The 20,260-nt window shown below is 45.0% G+C and overlaps 1 protein-coding gene across 1 annotated transcript in view; it reads right to left on the reverse strand.

The window, feature by feature from the left end:
* PTPN14 (protein tyrosine phosphatase non-receptor type 14) overlaps window positions 1–20,260 on the reverse strand; it is a 100,891-nt gene that overhangs the window by 40,711 nt on the left and 39,920 nt on the right. The window contains exons 3-5 of the mRNA XM_065401516.1: window positions 5,694–5,791; window positions 2,832–2,899; window positions 4–74 (exon numbers count right to left, since the gene is read on the reverse strand). Of these exons, the coding sequence (XP_065257588.1) occupies window positions 4–74; window positions 2,832–2,899; window positions 5,694–5,791 (237 nt within the window). The remainder of the gene's footprint in view (window positions 1–3; window positions 75–2,831; window positions 2,900–5,693; window positions 5,792–20,260) is intronic.

Here is a 20,260-nt window from a genome sequence, read left to right on the forward strand (position 1 = left end):
CACATGTGAGTTTTATGTTCCTGAGCTACCTTTTGAGTCAGATCTTCCAGGACTGCTTCATCTTGAGTCCAGTCCTGTAAGAATACAAACAAGAACACTCTGTTTATTGAGGGATACTAATCAGGAAAGAAACAAAGCAAAACACAGAACAGTTACATTGTGATGGTGTATGTTTTAAGGTTGCCACGTGTCTTTAAGCTTGCAGGACAGTGATGATACCTAATACTGATTGCAAAGGAAATCTGGATTCGTTTGTTATTACCAAAAAATTTCTGAGGGCAAGATACCAGAGCTTCAGGGAAAACTTGGGGGGATTGGAAATTTTAAGAAGATTGTTAATTCAAAACAAAAAGGGGGCTAGAAATATCTTCCCAAATACAGAACAGAAAGACCTAACACTTTTCTTTTAGTAACTGTTTCAAAAAAGGAGGATCAAAAGCTTTGCTGTTCCTTTAAGTGCACAGTAAAGGTTGCCTTGTGTTTTCAACACACAGTTGATGAGGAAATTGTTGTACATTTTGTAAATGTGATAGTGTGTGTATGGTAGGAATAATTCTGAAATCAATTGGGGCAAGATAATAAAGGAAGTCTGGTCATAAAATGAAAGCAAAAAAAAAGGAAAATGAAAAAGTTACCTAGCAAAACCTCAAAATGATTATATTCATATAAAAAAAATACGCCTCAAGGCTGTCTGTATTGTATGTGGCTAAACTGCCTGTTTCTTGCTCAAAGGAGGCCTCCTTGCAATATTTGTTTCTGCCACAGAAAAATGTGAAAGTGGTAGCATGCTAATGAAAAATGGCATGGTACGTGCCTGTACATAGCCACACACCTGTGGGGTGTTCTGTGTACATAACTTTGTTCTTTTCACTGAAGAAATGCCATTTGACACATAATGTAGCCTCACAAGATCAAACACAGTCCAAATGCAGCTGCCCCTCCCCCATTCACCAGCACACTGCAATAATGTATTTTTCAGCAAATCAGTGTTCCACTTTGAGACCTTATCTACTCCCAAGGGCTGCATAAATCTCCTGACCGCTGCTCTAGCACTGGGGCAGTCAAAACAGTTAGCAGTGGTTACAGCCCTAGTGTAGGGATTTTTACCATTATGTTACCTAACCCTGCCCAGGGGAAAGGACGAAGTAGAATCAGTGACTCAATGCTGGAGGACAACATGCCTCAAGGGCTAGCTGCTTTGGCTGGAAGTGGCAGAAACAATACACCTCTTCAGCTTTGGAGGATGTCTGTGCTTGTGCGGTACTTAGAACAATGGGGCCCTGGCCCATGAGGAGGCTCCTAGGCACTACGGTAATACAACTAATAAGTAATAGAATAATAGTAGTAGTAGCAGCATAAGAGGGAGGTAAGAGACAGCGTGATGACAGGTACAAAGCAGAAGTCAGACAACATAGTCTAAACAACAAAAGAGGGCAGGAACGGAAAAAGAAGGTATCAACTGATAGGCCCCAATCCAGAACACTGGATTCAAACTCCCTCAAACTAGGGAGAAGTTTAGCTCCATATCCAAACTTTGAGACCCATCTTTATTTTTTCTACTGACAGAAAACTAATTGCAGTGTACTGAAAAGCTCAAAAGCGCAGTCCTTTGAAATGTGGGCACACAGTGGTAGATTCACTGCAAATCTCTCTGTCCACAGTGCAGCCATAATCTTGCCCCAAGCTGTTACCCCCAATATGATAAACAATCCCCCTCATGGAGTAACACCAAAATAGCTAGTAGTAAATGGGAAAAAAGGCCTCATGAAAACAAGAACTCTGCTAGTCACTCTACATGCGTTTCTCAGTGGAAGTTAAATACCATCTGCCACGACATATGCAACATATGGCTTCTTACACTTACGTAGGCTCGTTATTTTCCCCTTCCACTTGCAGTTTTCTCTCAGATACGTCTGAATTCCCAGCACACATGAATGACATTCAATTGTCATTTCTCAACCACTCATGCTGTCTGATGAAAACGCCTATAGCTTTACAATCCCTACAAATTTAATTTCAACTCAGAAAGAATTTCAAGATCAGAGCCTGATCATCAAAATTTTATGAAGGTTGAGCTGAAGTTCTGTGGTTGTGAGGTTGCTGGTCTTAGCTAAAGCCTAGCTTAGCCTCAACAACTTCTTAAAGTTATCCATTCTCCCATCAATTGCTCATTGCTATGGTATCAAAGTACCTGGTATCTTTTACATCATTCTCTCTTATGGCAGCAATTTTACATTCCTCTGCAGAATTTATCAATAAACATAAAATAGTTCATTAAATATCTGAAAGATTTGATAGTTTCAGATTTAGATTTGAATAACTTTTACTGCACACTCACTGTGGGCCAAACCCTGAAGTCCTGATTCACCTATTATTCAGGCAAAAGGCTGATCCATTTTGATGGGAATTTTTCTTTAGTAAGGACTGTATGATTTGCTCTATAAGATTGCATTTGTTATATGAGCCAGTCCTCACATCCCATTATTATTTACTGTTTTTATTGCAATACCGCCCACAGACTCCCATCAGGAATATGTTAAATGCTGTATAACTTTATACTTTGTTCAAGTAAATATATTTCTTCTACTGAAATCTGTTCCTAGGGGAGAAATAAGCATGAATAGAGCTCATGAAGGGTTAAATCCATGCTTCATGTAGTTGTTTAGCTAAAACCATATGAAACACAATCTCTTTGGAGGCAAAGCTTACTTTAGTCATTTAAAAATTTAGCACTAACACTTTTCATTGAGCTATCAACAACACCATCTCTGAAGGATGGAGGAATTACTCATAGGAGACCATGAAATAAAGAGGGGGAAAAAGTAACTCACCATAGGAAACAGAACATATTCTCGGAGGAAATCATGAGATTCAAACTGATTATAGTCACCAAAATCCGCTGGAAAAAACAACACCACATTTACTCATATTACATAGCACTTTCCATGGATACTAAAGCCTCAATCCTGTGAACCTTTGACTCACATGCTTAACTTTAAGTGTGTGAGTTCTCCCACAGAAACCGAGTGTTTGTAGGATTGAGGCCTTGAACACCAGTTTAAAAAATTATGTCCATGCCTGAGATAATGGTGTCACTAAAGACCAGTTAAAGATTGACCTGGGCACAATTACACAAGGAGCCTCTACTTTTTTGCAGTACCCCACTCCCTGGAGCGCAGGGATTGGTACTCCGTACTAACGCTTCATTGGCTGCTGCCACCCCAAAAAGAGATAGGGTGGCCTCTGGTAGGCATTTTGCTTCTCATTAGCTCCCATCCTCCCCTAACACACAGTACAGAGTGGCCCTGAACATTTCACTCAGCCTTTGCTAAAACACCACAAAAGACCTGTATGAAAGGTGCTGGATTAACATCCCAGGAGGCTGAAATCCCTTGAAAATTAACAATGTCAATGAACAGCAGAGGTTTAAGTAAACTTGGATTTTCCTTCTCGTCCCAGACTGATATATACCAGGCTAGCCAAAAGTTCCTGCCAGGGGTGCTAGTTTAATACTTTATTCCCTCATCCTGGCAATTCCCTCTCATTTGCCCCCCTCTCTCTCTATCCATTAAGGAGTGGATACAATCTTGGCACTCACAGCACTGCTCTTAGTCACCCACATGCAACACCCAAAGGATTATTATGGTTTAAATGTTCTTAAAATACTGCAGTTTTGAAAGTGCTTCCTAAAAATTAAAATGCTTCTTCTGAAACATGCACACACAAAAAACCCAAACAAAAACCACCCCCACCCCAAAAAAGCCACATCTAGATGTATCTATTTGTTAAATACACAACAGCTTATAACTAAAGAATGAACTTGCTGGAAAGTTATTTTATTTAACTGAACCAGAACAAACGCCATCTACAATATACTAGTATTTTAGAAGTTGGAAATCCCCACCATAAATCACAGTAGCCAAACATTCTTGCTAAGCTTCTAGACAATTTCACGTAGCATAGGATGCCAAAAATGCCGTTTCGTTTTGTTTCACCTCAGAGTTATGTTTTAAAATAAACAGGGAATCAAAATGGACATAAAACACAAAGTACGCAATTCAAAATAATTGAGTATATTCCAAGTCTCTTTACAGGATCATGTGCAAAAGATAAAAGACAGCAACACAATGTCATGAGTAAGCAACAAAAATTGGAGTAAGTGTCAGATGCAGCTATCTATCATGATAACAGATTATGCAGAAAATTCACAACAAAAGAAGTGATTATTACTCAAACCACTTACAGAGACAGGAGAATGGACAATTATATGGTAAGTGAGGCCTGCACAAAGCCACTGGAAAGATCCCAAATTGAGACAGTGTAATCCGATTTGGTGTCTGTCCATCACCAATTCTTGGACTTGTACTTTAGGAAAACCTCATTAAACGGTACTGCAAAGTTCAAGGTGGACATCTCTTTTCAATTATACTAAAGATTCAATTATACTAAAAGATTTCAGGGCAATGGTCAGCAGAACACATTAGGATTTGTTTTTTCCTTTTGTTTTTGAACACCCTATAGGACATTACAAAGGTATTTCTACCAGCACTGGCAAAGATCAGATTAATTTACTGAAGGGCGCTCAAAGTGCTATAAGTAGGTGAATATTAGTATTCCTAAATTGAGGCAAAGAGTAAGTTAATGACTTGGCTTTCAAGGTGGTGAGCATCCACAGCTCTCACTGATGTCAGTAGGGATGGAAGATGCTCAGCAGATCTGAAAATCAGTCCACAAGAGACTTGCAAAGGCCTTTGAGCAAGTCAGTGGCTGTCAGAGGTAGCACACAAGTTCTCTACTGCTAGGTCCTTGTTCTAACTACTAGACCATGCAGAAATTCAAGTTCCAGAAGGTCACAAATTAAGCTCTAGAAAATTTCATTTCAGCAACAGAATGCTCTACAAATAAGAAGAGACAGGATGGTCACATGTTCAAATAGGTTTCAAAAACGCCTAGGGACCCGTTGTATCACAAAAATCTTTAATTTTTGAGGAGCCAGTAACTGTGCTATTATTTTAATAATATTAGCTACTATTTGTATGTACAATTACCTGATTTGAACATTTACATTTGGATTCTTTTCAGCAGGCACATCTGTTGCATCAAGTTTTGAAATTCTGCCTATTAAAGTCTATTAGAACTAGACAGCCTGAGAGATATTATAACCTAATACACGTTTATTTTTCTATATTATAAGTATACTTTTTATCTCTCTCCTTACTAGGCTAAGAGTAAAATCACAATAATAAACAGCTGTAATAACCACTATTATGTACTCTATAGTACTACTGATAGGAAGTGCCCGCTACAGCAAAGTGAATTTTTAATTAAAGGCAAAATTAAGCTCAGGTTGAAAATAGAATTACACTGAAAATAAAATTTGAAAAACAAACAGTCAGCTCCCATCATTTTACAAAGTAGTCCACTATTATTAGAAGAAGAATCTAGATTTGTTTGTTGTTAATCCAGAAAATCCAATGTTGGAGCTGAACAATGCTTATATGGTATCTATGATCCAGTCCATGATTCTACACCTGACAGTACAAGTAATTCATCAAAAACCCAATCCTACTCCTATTGAAATCAATGGAAAGACTAATGATCCTTAACATGAATTGGGGTGGGCCTAATTAGTGTCAAACGAACACTTGTAGAGGGCAATGTTGGAAGAGAACTAGCAGGTAATTTAACTTTACCTTGCACAGCTAAGCCAGCCAGCCGGATCCCCTGATCCAACGAAGAACGCAATCGACCATCAAGAACATCTTTTTTCACTTGTAGGTAATACTGATACCTGTCAATAAGTGAAACAACAAAACGAGACCCAAAGTTTATATACTTGGATATTTTCTACAGAACAATTGCTGAAGACAGAACATTTTTACGCAAAGGTTGTGTACTTAAATTGTACTGTGTATGTTGCAGATGCTACACATACAATCTTAATTATAGCACTTTAAAATCACCAATGTGATCCCTATCAGGACCATTGTTCCCAACTGTACAAAAGAGAGAATTCAGAATTCCATTTTAATCTAATAAAACCTTTCATATTCTTCTAGAGTGAACTCCTAAATCAGCACAAATGAGATTTGGGATCTTGCCACTAGACAGCACCAAAGTTCTGGTGAGACCTGCATTCTCAGGATTACAGCAATAGTAGCAATACTATAATTTGATCAAGAAGGCATTTTCAGTGTAAAGCCCATTTTCATTTCCTTCAAATTAGAGAAATTCCCCTTCGAGCTGAATTTTTTCAAGTTTACTTAAAGCCCAAAGTTGAATTTTGGGCAAAGTGGGTGAAAAAAACCTTTGCAGATAATTTTGGGTTACTAGATTTAAAAAAATAAATAAAATAAAAGCTAAAATATTTTCACGCATTTTCTTGTGCTCTGGTAACTTACAACCAGTTTCATTTTATAAGTTTTGATTTGGCATGCAAGAAAACTGAAAGACTCACATTAATTTCAATGTGCTCTGAACAATTTGATTGTGAGAAAGGAAAGCATGAAACCAGTGAGAATAGCACACAGCCTCTCTTCTTGGCCTTTCTGCCTCCAATCTCAAATTTCACAACTCTGGGATTCTGTGGCCTGGAATTCAGCATACTGTGCAAAACATAGATAATCTGAAATTGCAAAGAAATGGCACCAGAGCCAGGCAGAAAGACTGCCAGACTTGCCTTTGCCATCACCTTAAATGGAGGTAGGGAGACACTATGCTTATAATTTCACATCTGCACACTAAATGACTTGAAGTCCATGGGAGTTTTGCCACTGACGTCAGAGGGGCCAGGATTTCAACCACAGTTCCTGAAAAAACTATAGATAAGACACACTGCAGAATACATGAACAGCAGAAAATATATGACGATACCACAGTTACTGCATCAGAAGTCATGACAAGATTTTGAAAAGTAAAAAACGGTTACTCACCTTCTCGTAACTGTTGTTCTTCGAGATGTGTTGTTCATGTCCATTCCAAGCAGGTGTGTGCGCGCCGCGTGCACGCCAGCCAGAAGATTTTACTATAGCAGCGTCCGTAGGGTCGGCTCCGGCGCCCCCTGGAGTGGCGCCCTCATGGCGCTGTATATAGGGGCCAGCCGACCCCCCCACCCTCTCAGTTCCTTCTTGCCGATACTCCGACAGAGGGGTAGGAGGGTGGGTATTGGAATGGACATGAACAACACATCTTGAAGAACAACAGTTACGAGAAGGTGAGTAACCGTTTTTTCTTCTTCGAGTGATTGTTCATATCCATTCCAAGCAGGTGACTCACAAGCCCAAGTCTAGGAGGTGGGGTCGGAGGTCACTGCAGACTGGAGGACTGCACGGCCAACGCAGCATCCTCCCTGGCCTGGTGCGTGATGGCATAGTGCGACGTAGAGGTGTGGATTGAGGACCAGGTGGCCGCTCTACAAATTTCCTGCATCGGGACCTGGGCCAGGAACGCAGCTGAAGAGGCCTGCGCTCTCGTGGAGTGGGCCGTGATATATTGGCCCGACTGTAGCACTCCCGGATGCAGGTTCTGATCCAAGCCGAGATTCGCTGTGACGTGACCGGGAGCCCTTTGATCTTATCGGCCACGGCGACGAAAAGTTGGGTTGACTTCCTGAAGGATCTTGTCCTTTCGATATAGAACGCAAGAGCCCTGCGAACGTCCAGGGAGTGCAGTCTACGCTCCTTCGCAGAGGAGTGTGGTTTTGGATAAAATACCGGGAGAAAAATGTCTTGACCCACGTGAAACTGGGAAACCACCTTAGGCAGGAACGCTGGGTGCGGCCTGAGTTGGACCTTGTCCTTGTGGAAGACGGTGTATGGAGGTTCAGATGTTAAAGCTCCGAGTTCTGACACTCTGCGGGCTGATGTGATAGCCACCAAAAACGCTACCTTATATGAAAGATAGAACAGCGAGCACGAAGCCAGCGGTTCGAAGGGGGGCCCTGTAAGGGCGGACAGGACCAAATTGAGGTCCCAAGCAGGGACAGGTTGACGAATATGCGGGAACAATCTGTCAAGGCCCTTAAGGAACCGTCCAACGAGTGGGTTCGCAAACACTGAGGTCCCCCCCCTCTCCAGGGTGGAACGCCGAGTTTGCAGCAAGGTGTACTCGAACCGACGAGAGAGTTAGTCCCAGATGTCTCAGATGTAGCAAATAATCCAATATGAGAGGGACTGGGGCGAGCAAGGGGGCCTGACCCCGTTGTGTGGCCCAGAGGGAGAAGCGCTTCCACTTGGCCAAGTACGTGGTCCTTGTCGAGGGCTTCCTGCTGCCCAACAGGACCTGTCTGACCTGATGAGAGCATTGCAACTCCGCGGGGTTTAGCCATGGAGCATCCAAGCTGTACGGTGGAGTGACTCCAGGTTCGGGTGAAGGAGGCGACCGCGATCCTCCGTGATCAAGTCTGGTAGTAGGGGCAACGTGAGTGGCACCCTCGTAGACATGTGCAGGAGAGACGTGTACCAGTGCTGGCGCGGCCACGCAGGCGCTATCAGGATGAGCCGAGCGTGATCCCTGCAGGTCTTGAGGATTACTCTGTGAATCATGGGAATCGGGGGAAAGGCGTAAAAAAGCCCGTCTGCCCAAGGGAGGAGAAAAGCGTCTGTTAGGGACCCCGGACTGTGTCCCATGAGGGAGCAGAATTGGCGACACTTCCTGTTCTCGCTGGAGGCAAACAAGTCCACCTGGGGATGACCCCAGAGTCGGAAAATTGAGAGAACTATATCCGAGCGGATAGACCACTCGTGACCCTGGAACGAGTGGCTGAGGGCGTCCGCGAGCCCGTTGTGCGTGCCCGGGAGGTAGGATGCTGTTAGGTGAATTACGTTCTGTACGCAAAAGTCCCATAATGCGAGGGCCTCCTGGCAAAGGGGAGAGGAGCGAGCACCACCCTGTTTGTTGATATAAAACATCGTTGGAGTACTGTCTGTGAGGACAGAAACGCACCTGCCTGCCAGCTGGGACTTGAATGCTATGCATGCGAGGCGTACCGCTCGTAATTCCCTGACATTGATGTGCAGTGAAAGATCCTCCCGCGACCAAAGACCTTGGGTTCTGAGGTGGCCCAGATGTGCACTCCATCCCTGATCCGATGCGTCCGTTCCCAGGGATAGGGAGGGCTCGGGGTCGAGGAAAGGAACTCCCGCGCAGACCATCCGCGGGTCGAGCCACCATTGAAGGGAGTCCAACACCGGCCAAGGTAACGTCACCACTGATTCTAGGGAGTCCCTGACTGGCCGATAAACCCCTGCCAACCAAGACTGGAGTGGGCGCAGTCTGAGTCTGGCGTGTCTCACCACGTAGGTACATGCTGCCATGTGCCCTAGTAATTTGAGGCAGCTTCTTACTGTGGTGGTAGGGTAACTTTGGAGGCCGAGAATGATGTTGGATATAGTTCGGAATCTGGCCTCTGGGAGACATGCTCTGGCCTGTGTCAAGTCCAGAACTGCTCCTATGAATTCGATTTTTTGAGTTGGAGATAGTGTGGACTTGGCCTCGTTGAGTAAGAGGCCGAGTGAGCGGAAGGTCTGCCTGATGAAGACCACCTGAGCCTCCACCAGTGTCTTGGTCCTGCCCTTGATGAGCCAATCGTCCAGGTAGGGAAATACCTGGATCCCCTGCCTGCGCAGGAAGGCTGCCACGACTGCCATGCACTTCGTGAAGACCCTTGGGGCTGCTGACAGACCAAAGGGCAGAACCGTAAACTGAAGATGAGCGTTGCCCACGAGAAACCTGAGGTAACGCCTGTGCTGAGGGATTATCACAATATGAAAGTATGCGTCCTTTAAGTCGAGGGCGGCATACCAGTCTCTTGGATCCATGGAAGGAATGATGGAGGACAGGGAGACCATGCGGAACTTGAGCTTCTTCACAAACTTGTTGAGACGCCGCAAGTCCAGAATAGGTCTGAGGCCCCCTTTCGCTTTCGGAATTAGGAAATATCGGGAATAGAAGCCCTTGCCCCGTAGCTCCAGAGGAACCTCCTCCACTGCCCCTGATGCGAGGAGGGACTGAACTTCTTGAAGTAGAAGTTGCTCGTGAGAGGGGTCCCTGAAGAGGGACGGAGAGGGGGGCTGGTGGGGCAGAAGGGAGGAGAACTGGATAGAATATCCCTCCTCTACCGTGCGAAGCACCCAAGCTTCCGATGTGATCCGGGCCCACGCACGATAGAAGGGGGACAGACATGACGAAAAGGTAAGGTTGGACGGATCCGGGGTTCTGACTGGGAGGTCGTCCTCGACCAAGCCATCAAAATGGTGGTCTAGGCCCCTGTGTAGGCCTTGGTTGGGCAGATGACTGTCCGAAGGGCTGCTGTTGTTGCCTCCTCCTGCCCGTTCTTGGTCTTCTATGCAAGGCATCCCCTCGATTTTGAGGCTGGTACGGTCGAGGGGCCTGCGGCGGCCTGAATTGCCTACGCTGAGTAACAGGGGTGTGTAGGCCTAAAGAACGGAGGGTGGTTCGTGAATCCTTTAGGCTATGGAGCCTCTTATCAGTCTTTTCCGAGAAGAGTGTGGGCCCTTCAAAGGGCAGGTCCTGGATCGTCTGTTGGACCTCGTGAGGGAGGCCGGAAACTTGAAGCCAGGCCCCGCGCCTCATGACCAGACCAGTGGCCAACGTGCGCGAGGCTGAATCGGCTGCGTCCAAGGCCGCCTGGAGGGAAGCCCGGGTAATTAATCTCCCCTCTTCAACAAGGGCCGAAAACTCGGTTCGTGAGTCCTGTGGGAGGAGGTCCGTGAACCTGGACAAAGCCGAACACGTGTTGTGTCCATACCGGCTCACTATGGCTTGCTGATTGGCAATGCGCAACTGCAGGCCCCCTGTTGAATATACCTTGCGCCCGAAGAGGTCCAACTTTTTAGCCTCTCTATTTTTAGGTGTAGCCCCCTGAAAACCCTGGCGTTCCCTCTGGTTGGCCGCATCTACCACTAGGGAGTCTGGGGGGTGGAGGGGTGTATAAAGATGTTCATACCCCTTGGTTGGAACAAAATATCGCCTCTCAGTCTTTTTGGTCGTAGGGGCCAATGAGGCTGGAGTTTGCCACAAGGTGCGGGTTGTGTCCGCAATGGTTTTTATGAGCGGTAGGGCTACCCTAGATGGGCCTGACGGGGTCAGGATATCAATCACGGGATCTGTGTCCACCTCGATCTCCTCGGTCTGTATCGAGAGGCTTTGGGCCGCTCGAGTAAGGAGCTGTTGGAGGATCCTATTGTCCTCTAAGGCTGGTGCCGCTGAAGTTCCCGCTACTGCCTCATCCGGAGATGAAGAGGAAGATGTCCCCTGTAGAGGGCCTTCATCTACCACCTCTCCCTCTACGAGGGCCTGCGGCACCCGGTACTCAGGCTGCGCGGCTGGTGCGGGCTCAAGATGCGGCACCGCGGCCGGTACCGGGGTCGCCACCGAGCGACGAGGTGTGCTGGATGGTGCCTGCGCCGTTGGGAGCAAGGTCCCCGTCGGTGCCATTGTTTGACCAGGGGGTGCCGTGTCCCTTTGTGGCATACTCCTGTCAGACGGTGGTGCTGGTGGTGGTGGCATTAGCGGCGGCCTGCCGATGTTGAAGAGACAGATGCGGCTCGTGAGCGGGGTCCGTACGCCTGACCCACTGACTGATGGTAGGCCCACGGCATCCAGAACGGCCACTGGGGGGGGCGGTTGCCACTGCTGCTGCTGCCACTGCGGTGGGTACGGTTGGGTACTCGTACGCGAGGACGATCGCCTGGTCCTCGATCTGTTAGAGCGGTACGAGTCCGCCTCCGAGTCAGAAGTCTCTGAGTAGGAGGACATAGGAGGCGCGGTACCCACTGTCGCCGGAGGGGGTGCTTGCACCGGTGCTGCTACGGTGACGCGGCGTGGAGAGCGCAGCGAGAGCATCGCCGGTTTGCCCCTAGAGTGGTAATGGGGCCGAGTGGTAGCCGGAGGGTCTCTGCACCGGTGCGGCGATGCCGGCACCGGGAGGCTCAAGAGGTCTGATGCGGCCTCGAACGCCTCCGGCGTAGATGGGAGGCGCACCGCCTCCATCATGTCCGGGGATCTAGGCCTTTCCGGACTCGACCGTACCCTCTCCGGGGCGGGAGTCAACGGGATGGCCGGATGGGTCTGCGGCGCGAGTTGTTCTGTAACACTCGTGGACAGCGCCGGAGCTTTAGAGTCCTGGTGGGGAGATTGTTCCCTCAGCGGCCTGTTCTTTTTAACCGGCACTGGCAATGGAGAGCGGCGTCTTATAGAGGATGGTTTCTTATGCGCCGACTCTCTCCGGTGCCGGGGTTTCGGGGCCTTGGCCTCACAACTTATCTCCGGTGCCGGGGCACTGCGCACCGAGGATGAAGTGCTGGGTGCCGGCTCAGAAGGCCTGGGATCTGATTGCGGCCGCAGTGCCGCCTCCATTAGGAGGACTTTAAGTCTCTGCTCTCTATCCTTGAGAGTCCTAGGGCGAAAAGCCCTGCAGATACTGCACCTATCCCTTTGGTGGGTCTCTCCGAGGCACTTTAAGCACGAAGAGTGCGGGTCACTCTTCGACATAAATTTCCCGCAGTCCCGGCAGAGTTTGAACCCTGGGGACCCGGGCATGCCCCAGCGGGGCGACAAAAAGTTGGGGAACCCCTCCCCCCCCCAACTAATATCTAACTAACACTAAACTAACTATTTACAACAACAACGGAACACTGCCACGATTGCTGAAGAGCAAGCAAAGTTCCAGCTAGCCGTCACCGGCGGTAAGAAGGAACTGAGAGGGTGGGGGGTCGGCTGGCCCCTATATACAGCGCCATGAGGGCGACACTCCAGGGGGCGCCGGAGCCAACCCTACGGACGCTGCTATAGTAAAATCTTCTGGCTGGCGTGCACGCGGCGCGCACACACCTGCTTGGAATGGACATGAACAATCACTCGAAGAAGAACTAGTGATTTTGGGTGCCTCAAAATTCTAGATCAATGGTCCCCAAACTTTTCAGTGTCACGCCCCTCCTTGCCCGTCTGTGCCCCCTGACCCACAGAGCCAGAGCCAGGAACAGGGTTGCGGCTCCAGGGGGGAGGGGAGTCTTGGACGGGGTAGGAGGGCTGAGGCTGGAACCACAACTAGGGGTGGGGCTGGAGCCGGGAATGGAGCCGCAGCCAGGGGCTGGGGCTGGGGCCAGGGTCGTGGCCAGGCCATGGTTGGGGGCTGAGGCTGGGCCAGAGCAGAGCTGGGAGCGGAGTGGGGCTGGGTGGTGCACCCTTCCTGCCCCCTGTGGGGGCTGGCCCAGGCCCCGCCACGTCCCCCTGAACATTCCTCCGCCCCTCCCGGGGAACGCACCCCACAGTTTGGGGACCTCTGTTCTATGTGTTCAACTTGCAACACCTTTAAAAGGCTTGATTTTAGGAAAGTTCTTAGCACCCACCTTTCTGATAACCAAGTTCCTTTATATTATCTCACACTGAACACCCAAAAATGGGGACAGCCACAAGCACAAGTCACTTTTTAAAATCTTGACCTGAATGTTTTTTACAGCACTTGTATAAGGCACAGTGTTGCGCGGTGCTGAATTGTATTAAATGGATAGCATATATTAAACCTGACTGGCTGCTGGGTATGGAGATTGGTTATTTATTTCTTTTGTAATATTTGCTAATGTTTCCGATATACACATACCTATGGTTAGGGTGACCAGATAGCAACTGTGAAAAAATGAGATGGGGTGGGGGGTAATAGGCCCCTATATAAGAAAGTCCCAAAAAATGGGACTGTCCCTTTAAAAATGGGACATCTGGTCACCCTACCTATGGTAAAAAGAAAGAAATCCAAATAAATAAATAAATAAATAAATAAATAAAAGCAGTAGAAATATAAAACCTACCAACCTTATCTAAAATACATACTGTTAACTCAGTATTTATTAGAGTATTCCCTTGTACTTCCCCATATTTGCTGTATGACATGCTACGGATATGGAAGTTAGCTAACTGCAATTCTTAGCTTGGGGGCATGGACCAGCGTTCATGTCACGCTCCCCCCGTCAATACCCAGCCCAGGCTGGGCAAGCTAATGACCCAACCAGCAACCAAATTTGGTGATGAATCCTGATCACGTGCCACTTGAGGCATGTTGGGCATATGCTAAGAAGAATCCTTATTTAGGCCCTGCTCCAAAGCCCACTGAAGTCATTAGAAGGTGTGCTTTAGATCATGCCCTCGGCTATCTAAAGTATCTGTCAAGTTTTTAAGTACCGTCACTGTATAGTACTCTTGCGCAAAGAGTTAAGTCATAGCTGCTTACGTTATTTCTACTAGGTGGTCACCATTTTCTTTATAAATCCTTATTTTCAGAATTTATAACTTGGTCATAAACGTATGCTGTGGCCTGAGACTTTGGCATGCAAGGGCTCAACCTGGAGCAAATTATTTATTTATATTTACAAAACAAAATGTCTGCTTGGACAATTTTCAGTCAATCATTCTTTTCTTAAAAAAGGGAAATTAACAGGCTCTGGATGGGTACAATTCCAAAGTCACTTTGTTAATTTTAAAAAACACGTGTGGCATGCCCGCTCTTTGATCTACTTTAAAGGAATATGAATTGCTGAGTTTAAGCCGAAAATTCCAGTTTTAGCTTTGGTTGGTGATGGTTTTTTTGGTGGTTGTTTTTGTTTTTAAAGGGGGTTGATTGTTGGGGGTGGGTATCATAAAAGCTACCATGAAAAAAAAAAAGGCTATCTGAAATTAGAGAAAAGTTATAAACACAGCATTTTCTTTTTGGGTGGAAAACATTTGCTTGAAGGAGAATAATATGGATGTACAATCCCTAAGGGTACAGTAGAAAAATGTAACCCTGACAGGAACAGAGTAAAACCTACAGGCTGCTAGGGTTGGGAGAAGCCTGTTGGGATTGAGAGATAATAAGGGGCCCCTGACATCGCCTTTGCCGTGGGAATCATGGGAGCTCTTTGGACAAATGTTGGGACTGTTGCTGGGTACCAACTCTGGTTCTATTCCAGGATAGGGGATGGTCATACTCCAACATGCAGGGTCCCTGGGAAATCACCAATTCCCTGACATCACACTAGATCGTATGTGTTGGGAGGAAAAAGTCATGGGCTTCACTTTCTAGGAAGGGGTGGAATAGAGGAGAGACTCCACTACTGCTCCGTAGGTACTCAGCTCATCCATGCTGCAAGGCCACTGTCTGGCTCTGTGCCCGTTCAGCAGGTGAGTCAGGCTATGGCCCACAAGCTGTGAAATCCTTAGGGCTCCTTCATATGAAATTATATTAATTAAACATTATTATATCACTAGCCAAGATTATGTGTTTTTTGTTTTAACTGAAATTAAATATTTACTTAGAATCCTAGATGAATAAAACATTTTTTTAAATTGCCTAAACAAATATTCACTTCAGAGAAACTGTCTCAGAAAAGTAGATAAAAATATGTATTTTATAAACTTTCAATGTTTTATATGTTGCAGAAATAAGCAAATATAATAGACAAAAACATGGTTGCACATTGATACAAACTGTTACACAAGATGGTAGAAACCAAGAAGTTCATAGTTATGAAGCCCTGGTTCAGAGTTATGGGGAAAGGGGAGAGAACAAAAACAGGAATTGAGAACTGAGGTTCAATCTTCTTTGCTCATTTTGGGTTAACATTTTTTGAGCATAGTTTTTAAAGTTTAATAAAGGCTACCGCTGTTTGCCAGCCTGTAGTTAATTCCAAGGGGAATGGGAGTGGACAACAAGTCTGAACAAAACCATAATTACAAGGATATAATTTCCCACAACTCCATTCAGTAAACACAGAAACCATTACGAGTATATTTGTTTCTATTGCTTCAATAAGTGAGCCCTGTTCTTTAAAAAGTAACAAAACTGCAAGCAGATATTAGATATCAGAAAGTATCTGAACTTTGTTAAAATATAGCACCTGCCAATATCAATCAGTCAATACCACAAAAGAGAAAAACCAAATGAGCTTAAAAACGTGGAAAAAGGGTGCAGGCTTAAAACTTCATTCCATGATACAGAGTTTGTCTTAGCTACAGCTGCGTTCATCTCGAGAAACTCCAACTGACCGTATAATTTTGCATTGCAAATTTAGCACAGCCTATATCAGCACTATCTTTCATACTGGTTTAATTGTCACGTTTGTTTACAATATTTTTGGTTTAGTATTCGCAACATGACTTCACCTACTGGGATGCTTCGACCACCACACTCTGTCTGATGCATAACCGATGCCCCTATTATAACAAGGAAATAATCAGGTTCCCCATTTGTATTAGACTTTTGTTATTTTGGGTGGTGAACTTCTTAAATCTCAAAAGCTAAGCAGGGACAGGCATGGTGAATATTGGAGGAGAGATCATCCTGAGAAGTTTATGGGGGCGTTCAAAGATAGCAGGTACGTGAATCAGTCCTGCAGAGCCATATCAGTGTTGGGTCCTTCCCCTTTTTGCTACAAACTCCCAGATAGAACTTCGTAAGGAAAACATTGCATTCAAAGCACTCTATTGATCTCTGCTTCTTCGGCAGAGGACAATGTAACTGCTGCACATATAGAGAACTGCTCCGGTGGACAGATTTGGTTAGCAGGGCTGATGCTCCCTAAGCTTCAGAGCGCCCAAGCTCCAACCCAAGCTGCAACTTCAATTCACTGTCTACACCACTATCTTTAGAGCGCTAGCACCCGCCCAAGTCCATTGACCTGGGTTCAGAGGTTCGCTTCCGTGGGCTATGTAGACATACCCATAAATGGCTGTCAGCTACACTACAGCCAGAATCCAGGAACACCAGTGCCAAAAATACAGGCCCTTATGTTTCAATTTAAACCAAATGAATATTTCAAGACTTGTGGTGCTTACAAACTGGCATTGCAGCAAGACAAGGGTAATGTTGACAGACCCCAGTCGTCAGCAGGCAGGACCAAACCGGGGACATCTCTGGAGCTTAGTGCATGAGCCTCTACAGCAGGGGTCTGCAACCTTTCAGAAGTGGTGTGCCGAGTCTTCATTTATTCACTCTAATTTAAGGTTTCGCATGCCAGTAATACATTTTAACGTTTTTAGAAGGTCTCTTTCTATAAGTCTATAATATATAGCTAAACTATTGTTGTATGTAAAGTAAATACGGTTTTTAAAATGTTTAAGAAGCTTCATTTAAAATTAAATTAAAATGCAGAGCCCCCCGGACCGGTGGCCAGGACCCGGGCAGCGTGAGTGCCACTGAAAATCAGCTTGCGTGCCGCCTTAGGCACGCGTGCCATAGGTTGCCTACCCCTGCTCTACAGCATGAGCTAAAAGCCAACTGGCTGTTAGCTAAGGCTGTAGAACAGACTCATTAATCTCTCTCTCTCTCTCTAAGGGTATGTCTACACTACAGGATTAATCCGAATTTATATAATTCGAATTTAGGAAACCGATTTTATAAATTCGAATGTATTCGGCCACACTAGGCACCATTAATTCGGTGGTGTGCGTCCAAGCTACCGTAGTAGCATCGATTTCCAGAGCGTTGCATTGTGGGTAGCCAATAACATCTAATTGCCAATAACATCTAATTGCCAATAACATCGAATTGCGGCCACACTAACCTTAATTCGGATGAACAATACCGATTTTGATGCTACTCCTCTCGTTGAGGAGGAGTACAGAAATCGAATTAAAGGGCTCTTTAATTCGAATTAAGTGGCTTCGTTGTGTGGACGGGTCAAGCGTTAATTCGAATTAAAGCAGCTAAATCCGAATTAAAGTCGTAGTGTAGACCAGGCCTAAGTGGTCTTGATGCCACTAGATGGGACAGAACGCCACACCCAGGAGGTGTGTGGGTTACACAAGCATTGAGAAGAATGGACATTGGACAGAGGAAGCTGTACAAATCAATCAGGACCCCTCCCTCCTCTTTCTGGCTTCCAGTCCTCAGGAGATGCCACAGCAGAGCTTTTATACTGTGAAAGGGATTCTCCCCAAGTGTGCACAAATATTTGACGTAAGGATAGGGAGGGCATCCCCGTAACATATACATTCACCAAGTTAGATTAAAACATTCTTCATTATTTCTTTTCTTTTTAACAATCCCCCTGTGAAGAAAAGAAAACAACATGATCAGTGGCAATCAGGCGGCTTTCCTTACACTCCTGCAGCATTTGTCTGCAACAGAGAATCTCATTTCTTTGGCTAAGTCACCTAGAGAACAATAAAATATATTATGTACTGAAGGGGATACTGTGAACAGTATTGTACTTTGAATATTTCTATTTTATTTGCCTCCACTGTGCATCAAAGATGTGGGCTTTTTTGCCAGACACATCAGTTTTGGAGGGCTGGCAAGCGTTATTTCTAGTTTTTTAAAAATAAATGCAAGTCAGATTTTGCTGGGAATTTTTGTCAAGTATAAATAAATATATTAAAGAATGTTTTAAAAAGAAAGATTTTTTTAAAATTTGATTACATTGGATGTATTTGAAAAACAACCACAAATTCTTGGTAGTAGCTTACAAAATGTGCATTAGTTACTCAAGAGGTACAACGCCTTTAGAATTGTCCCTAATGATGTAATTACTGGATTTACTAGCAGTTTTTCATAACTCATTAGGTACCTCTTTGGAGCCAAGCCGATCTGTTGGGTAACTCCTAAACTACATAGTTTTGTTTTGGTTTTTTTAATGGAGGAAAGAAGAGAATGGCTGTAATGTTACATAGAAGCAATAAAAATCATTAAGAAAATGGAGGGGAGGTAGTTTGGCCATCAGTGGCACTGTACAGGATTTTAACATTCAATCCTTCCGCTCTTTTACTATTTCAGTATTTTTTAAAAAGTGATTAGATCATAATACAGACCTATCAAATTAGTAACATAAGTGGCACGCTGGATCAAAACACTGGTCCAGCTAGTCCAGGATTCTGTTTGAGAAAGAAACAAGAAACCCTGCAGTGGGCAATCATGGAATAGCCTGCCTATAGGGGAAGTTTCTTCTTAACAGCACGCTTACATCCCTCGGTAGAATTATTTTTTAAATATTAGCATCTCCAATATGGATAGTCTTGTTGTCCATACAATTTAAATCTTTTTAATTCTACTACGCTCTTGAAATCAATTATATCTTGTGGCGGTGAGTTCCACAGATTGAGTGTGGTGTGTTTTTTAAAAAGTATTTCCTTTCTTTCCTTTTAAATTCATTTGTCTCTTATATTTTCATCTTCCATGTTGATTCAATCATTGGCCTACGTGCTGAGAGTGCAAAGGAAGGTGCTAATTAGCACTGATTGAAATGGTGAATCTCTGTAATGTAGACAAATCTCCTCCAGTCTGAGGGGATACCCATGTGAAATGAGTTTGTGGTAGGCCAACAGCATCCAAGAGAGGGCAATAACTTTTCCTCATTGCAGACCTAGATAGGTTTTGAAATAATAATAGAAAAAAGGGAAATGCTCAGTCCTTTCAGGCATCCAGATACAACCTTTAGTATATACTGACATAAATATATCGGGTTATGATTTCTGGTCCTGGATGTGCTGAAACAGATTTTAGAAGCTGTAATTCAATCAGTACAGTTTAATCTAAAGGCACTTTAAAAATAAAAATGTATATAATGATGATTTTATGGTAGGCGAGAGTATGGCAAGTCTTCATCTCTGTCACTGGAATAATTTAGATTCTGATAACAAATACCAGAATAACTCTAACTTGCTCCACTGGAATTGCACCAACCAATCTACCAATGGAAGCCTGAAGTTTCTGGATACTAATGACAGCCATTTATCTAGGACTTGTGGTAGAATATCAAATACAGTAGCTGCGTTTCACTACTAAAGAGTAATATTTTGGAAGATTGTCATTTAGTGAAAGTCCACCACACCCTGCAACGGGGTGGGGGTGGGGGAGGGATCCTCAGCAGGCTAGCCAGGAAAAACTGAAGGAAAATGAAGAGCCTGTACTGTACCCATCAAACTCCTCCCTTTAGAAACTCAAGCTGTCCATGCCAACTTTTAAGTGCAGTCATAAATAAAAGGTTCCTGGGTCAGAAAATCCTGGAGCTTGAACAGCCTCATCAAGAAATTCCAGGTTAACTGCAGGCGACTGATCAACAAACCCTGGCAAAACCAGAATCAGAATTGCCTTCTAGAGCTGGGTGAAAAAAACAACAACGTAACATTTCATTTTGTGAAATAAAAAAGAAAAAGAAAACATCTTCTGGGAGTTTTTGGCCCTACCTACTGATACAAAAGGTCCTTGCTGGGCCAGCATTATTCCCATGACATCTGTTCACAGGACCAAAAGAGAGGATAGTTCAAATAC

The sequence above is a fragment of the Emys orbicularis genome, chromosome 3 (assembly GCF_028017835.1).
Source record: "Emys orbicularis isolate rEmyOrb1 chromosome 3, rEmyOrb1.hap1, whole genome shotgun sequence".
NCBI lineage: Eukaryota > Metazoa > Chordata > Testudines > Emydidae > Emys > Emys orbicularis.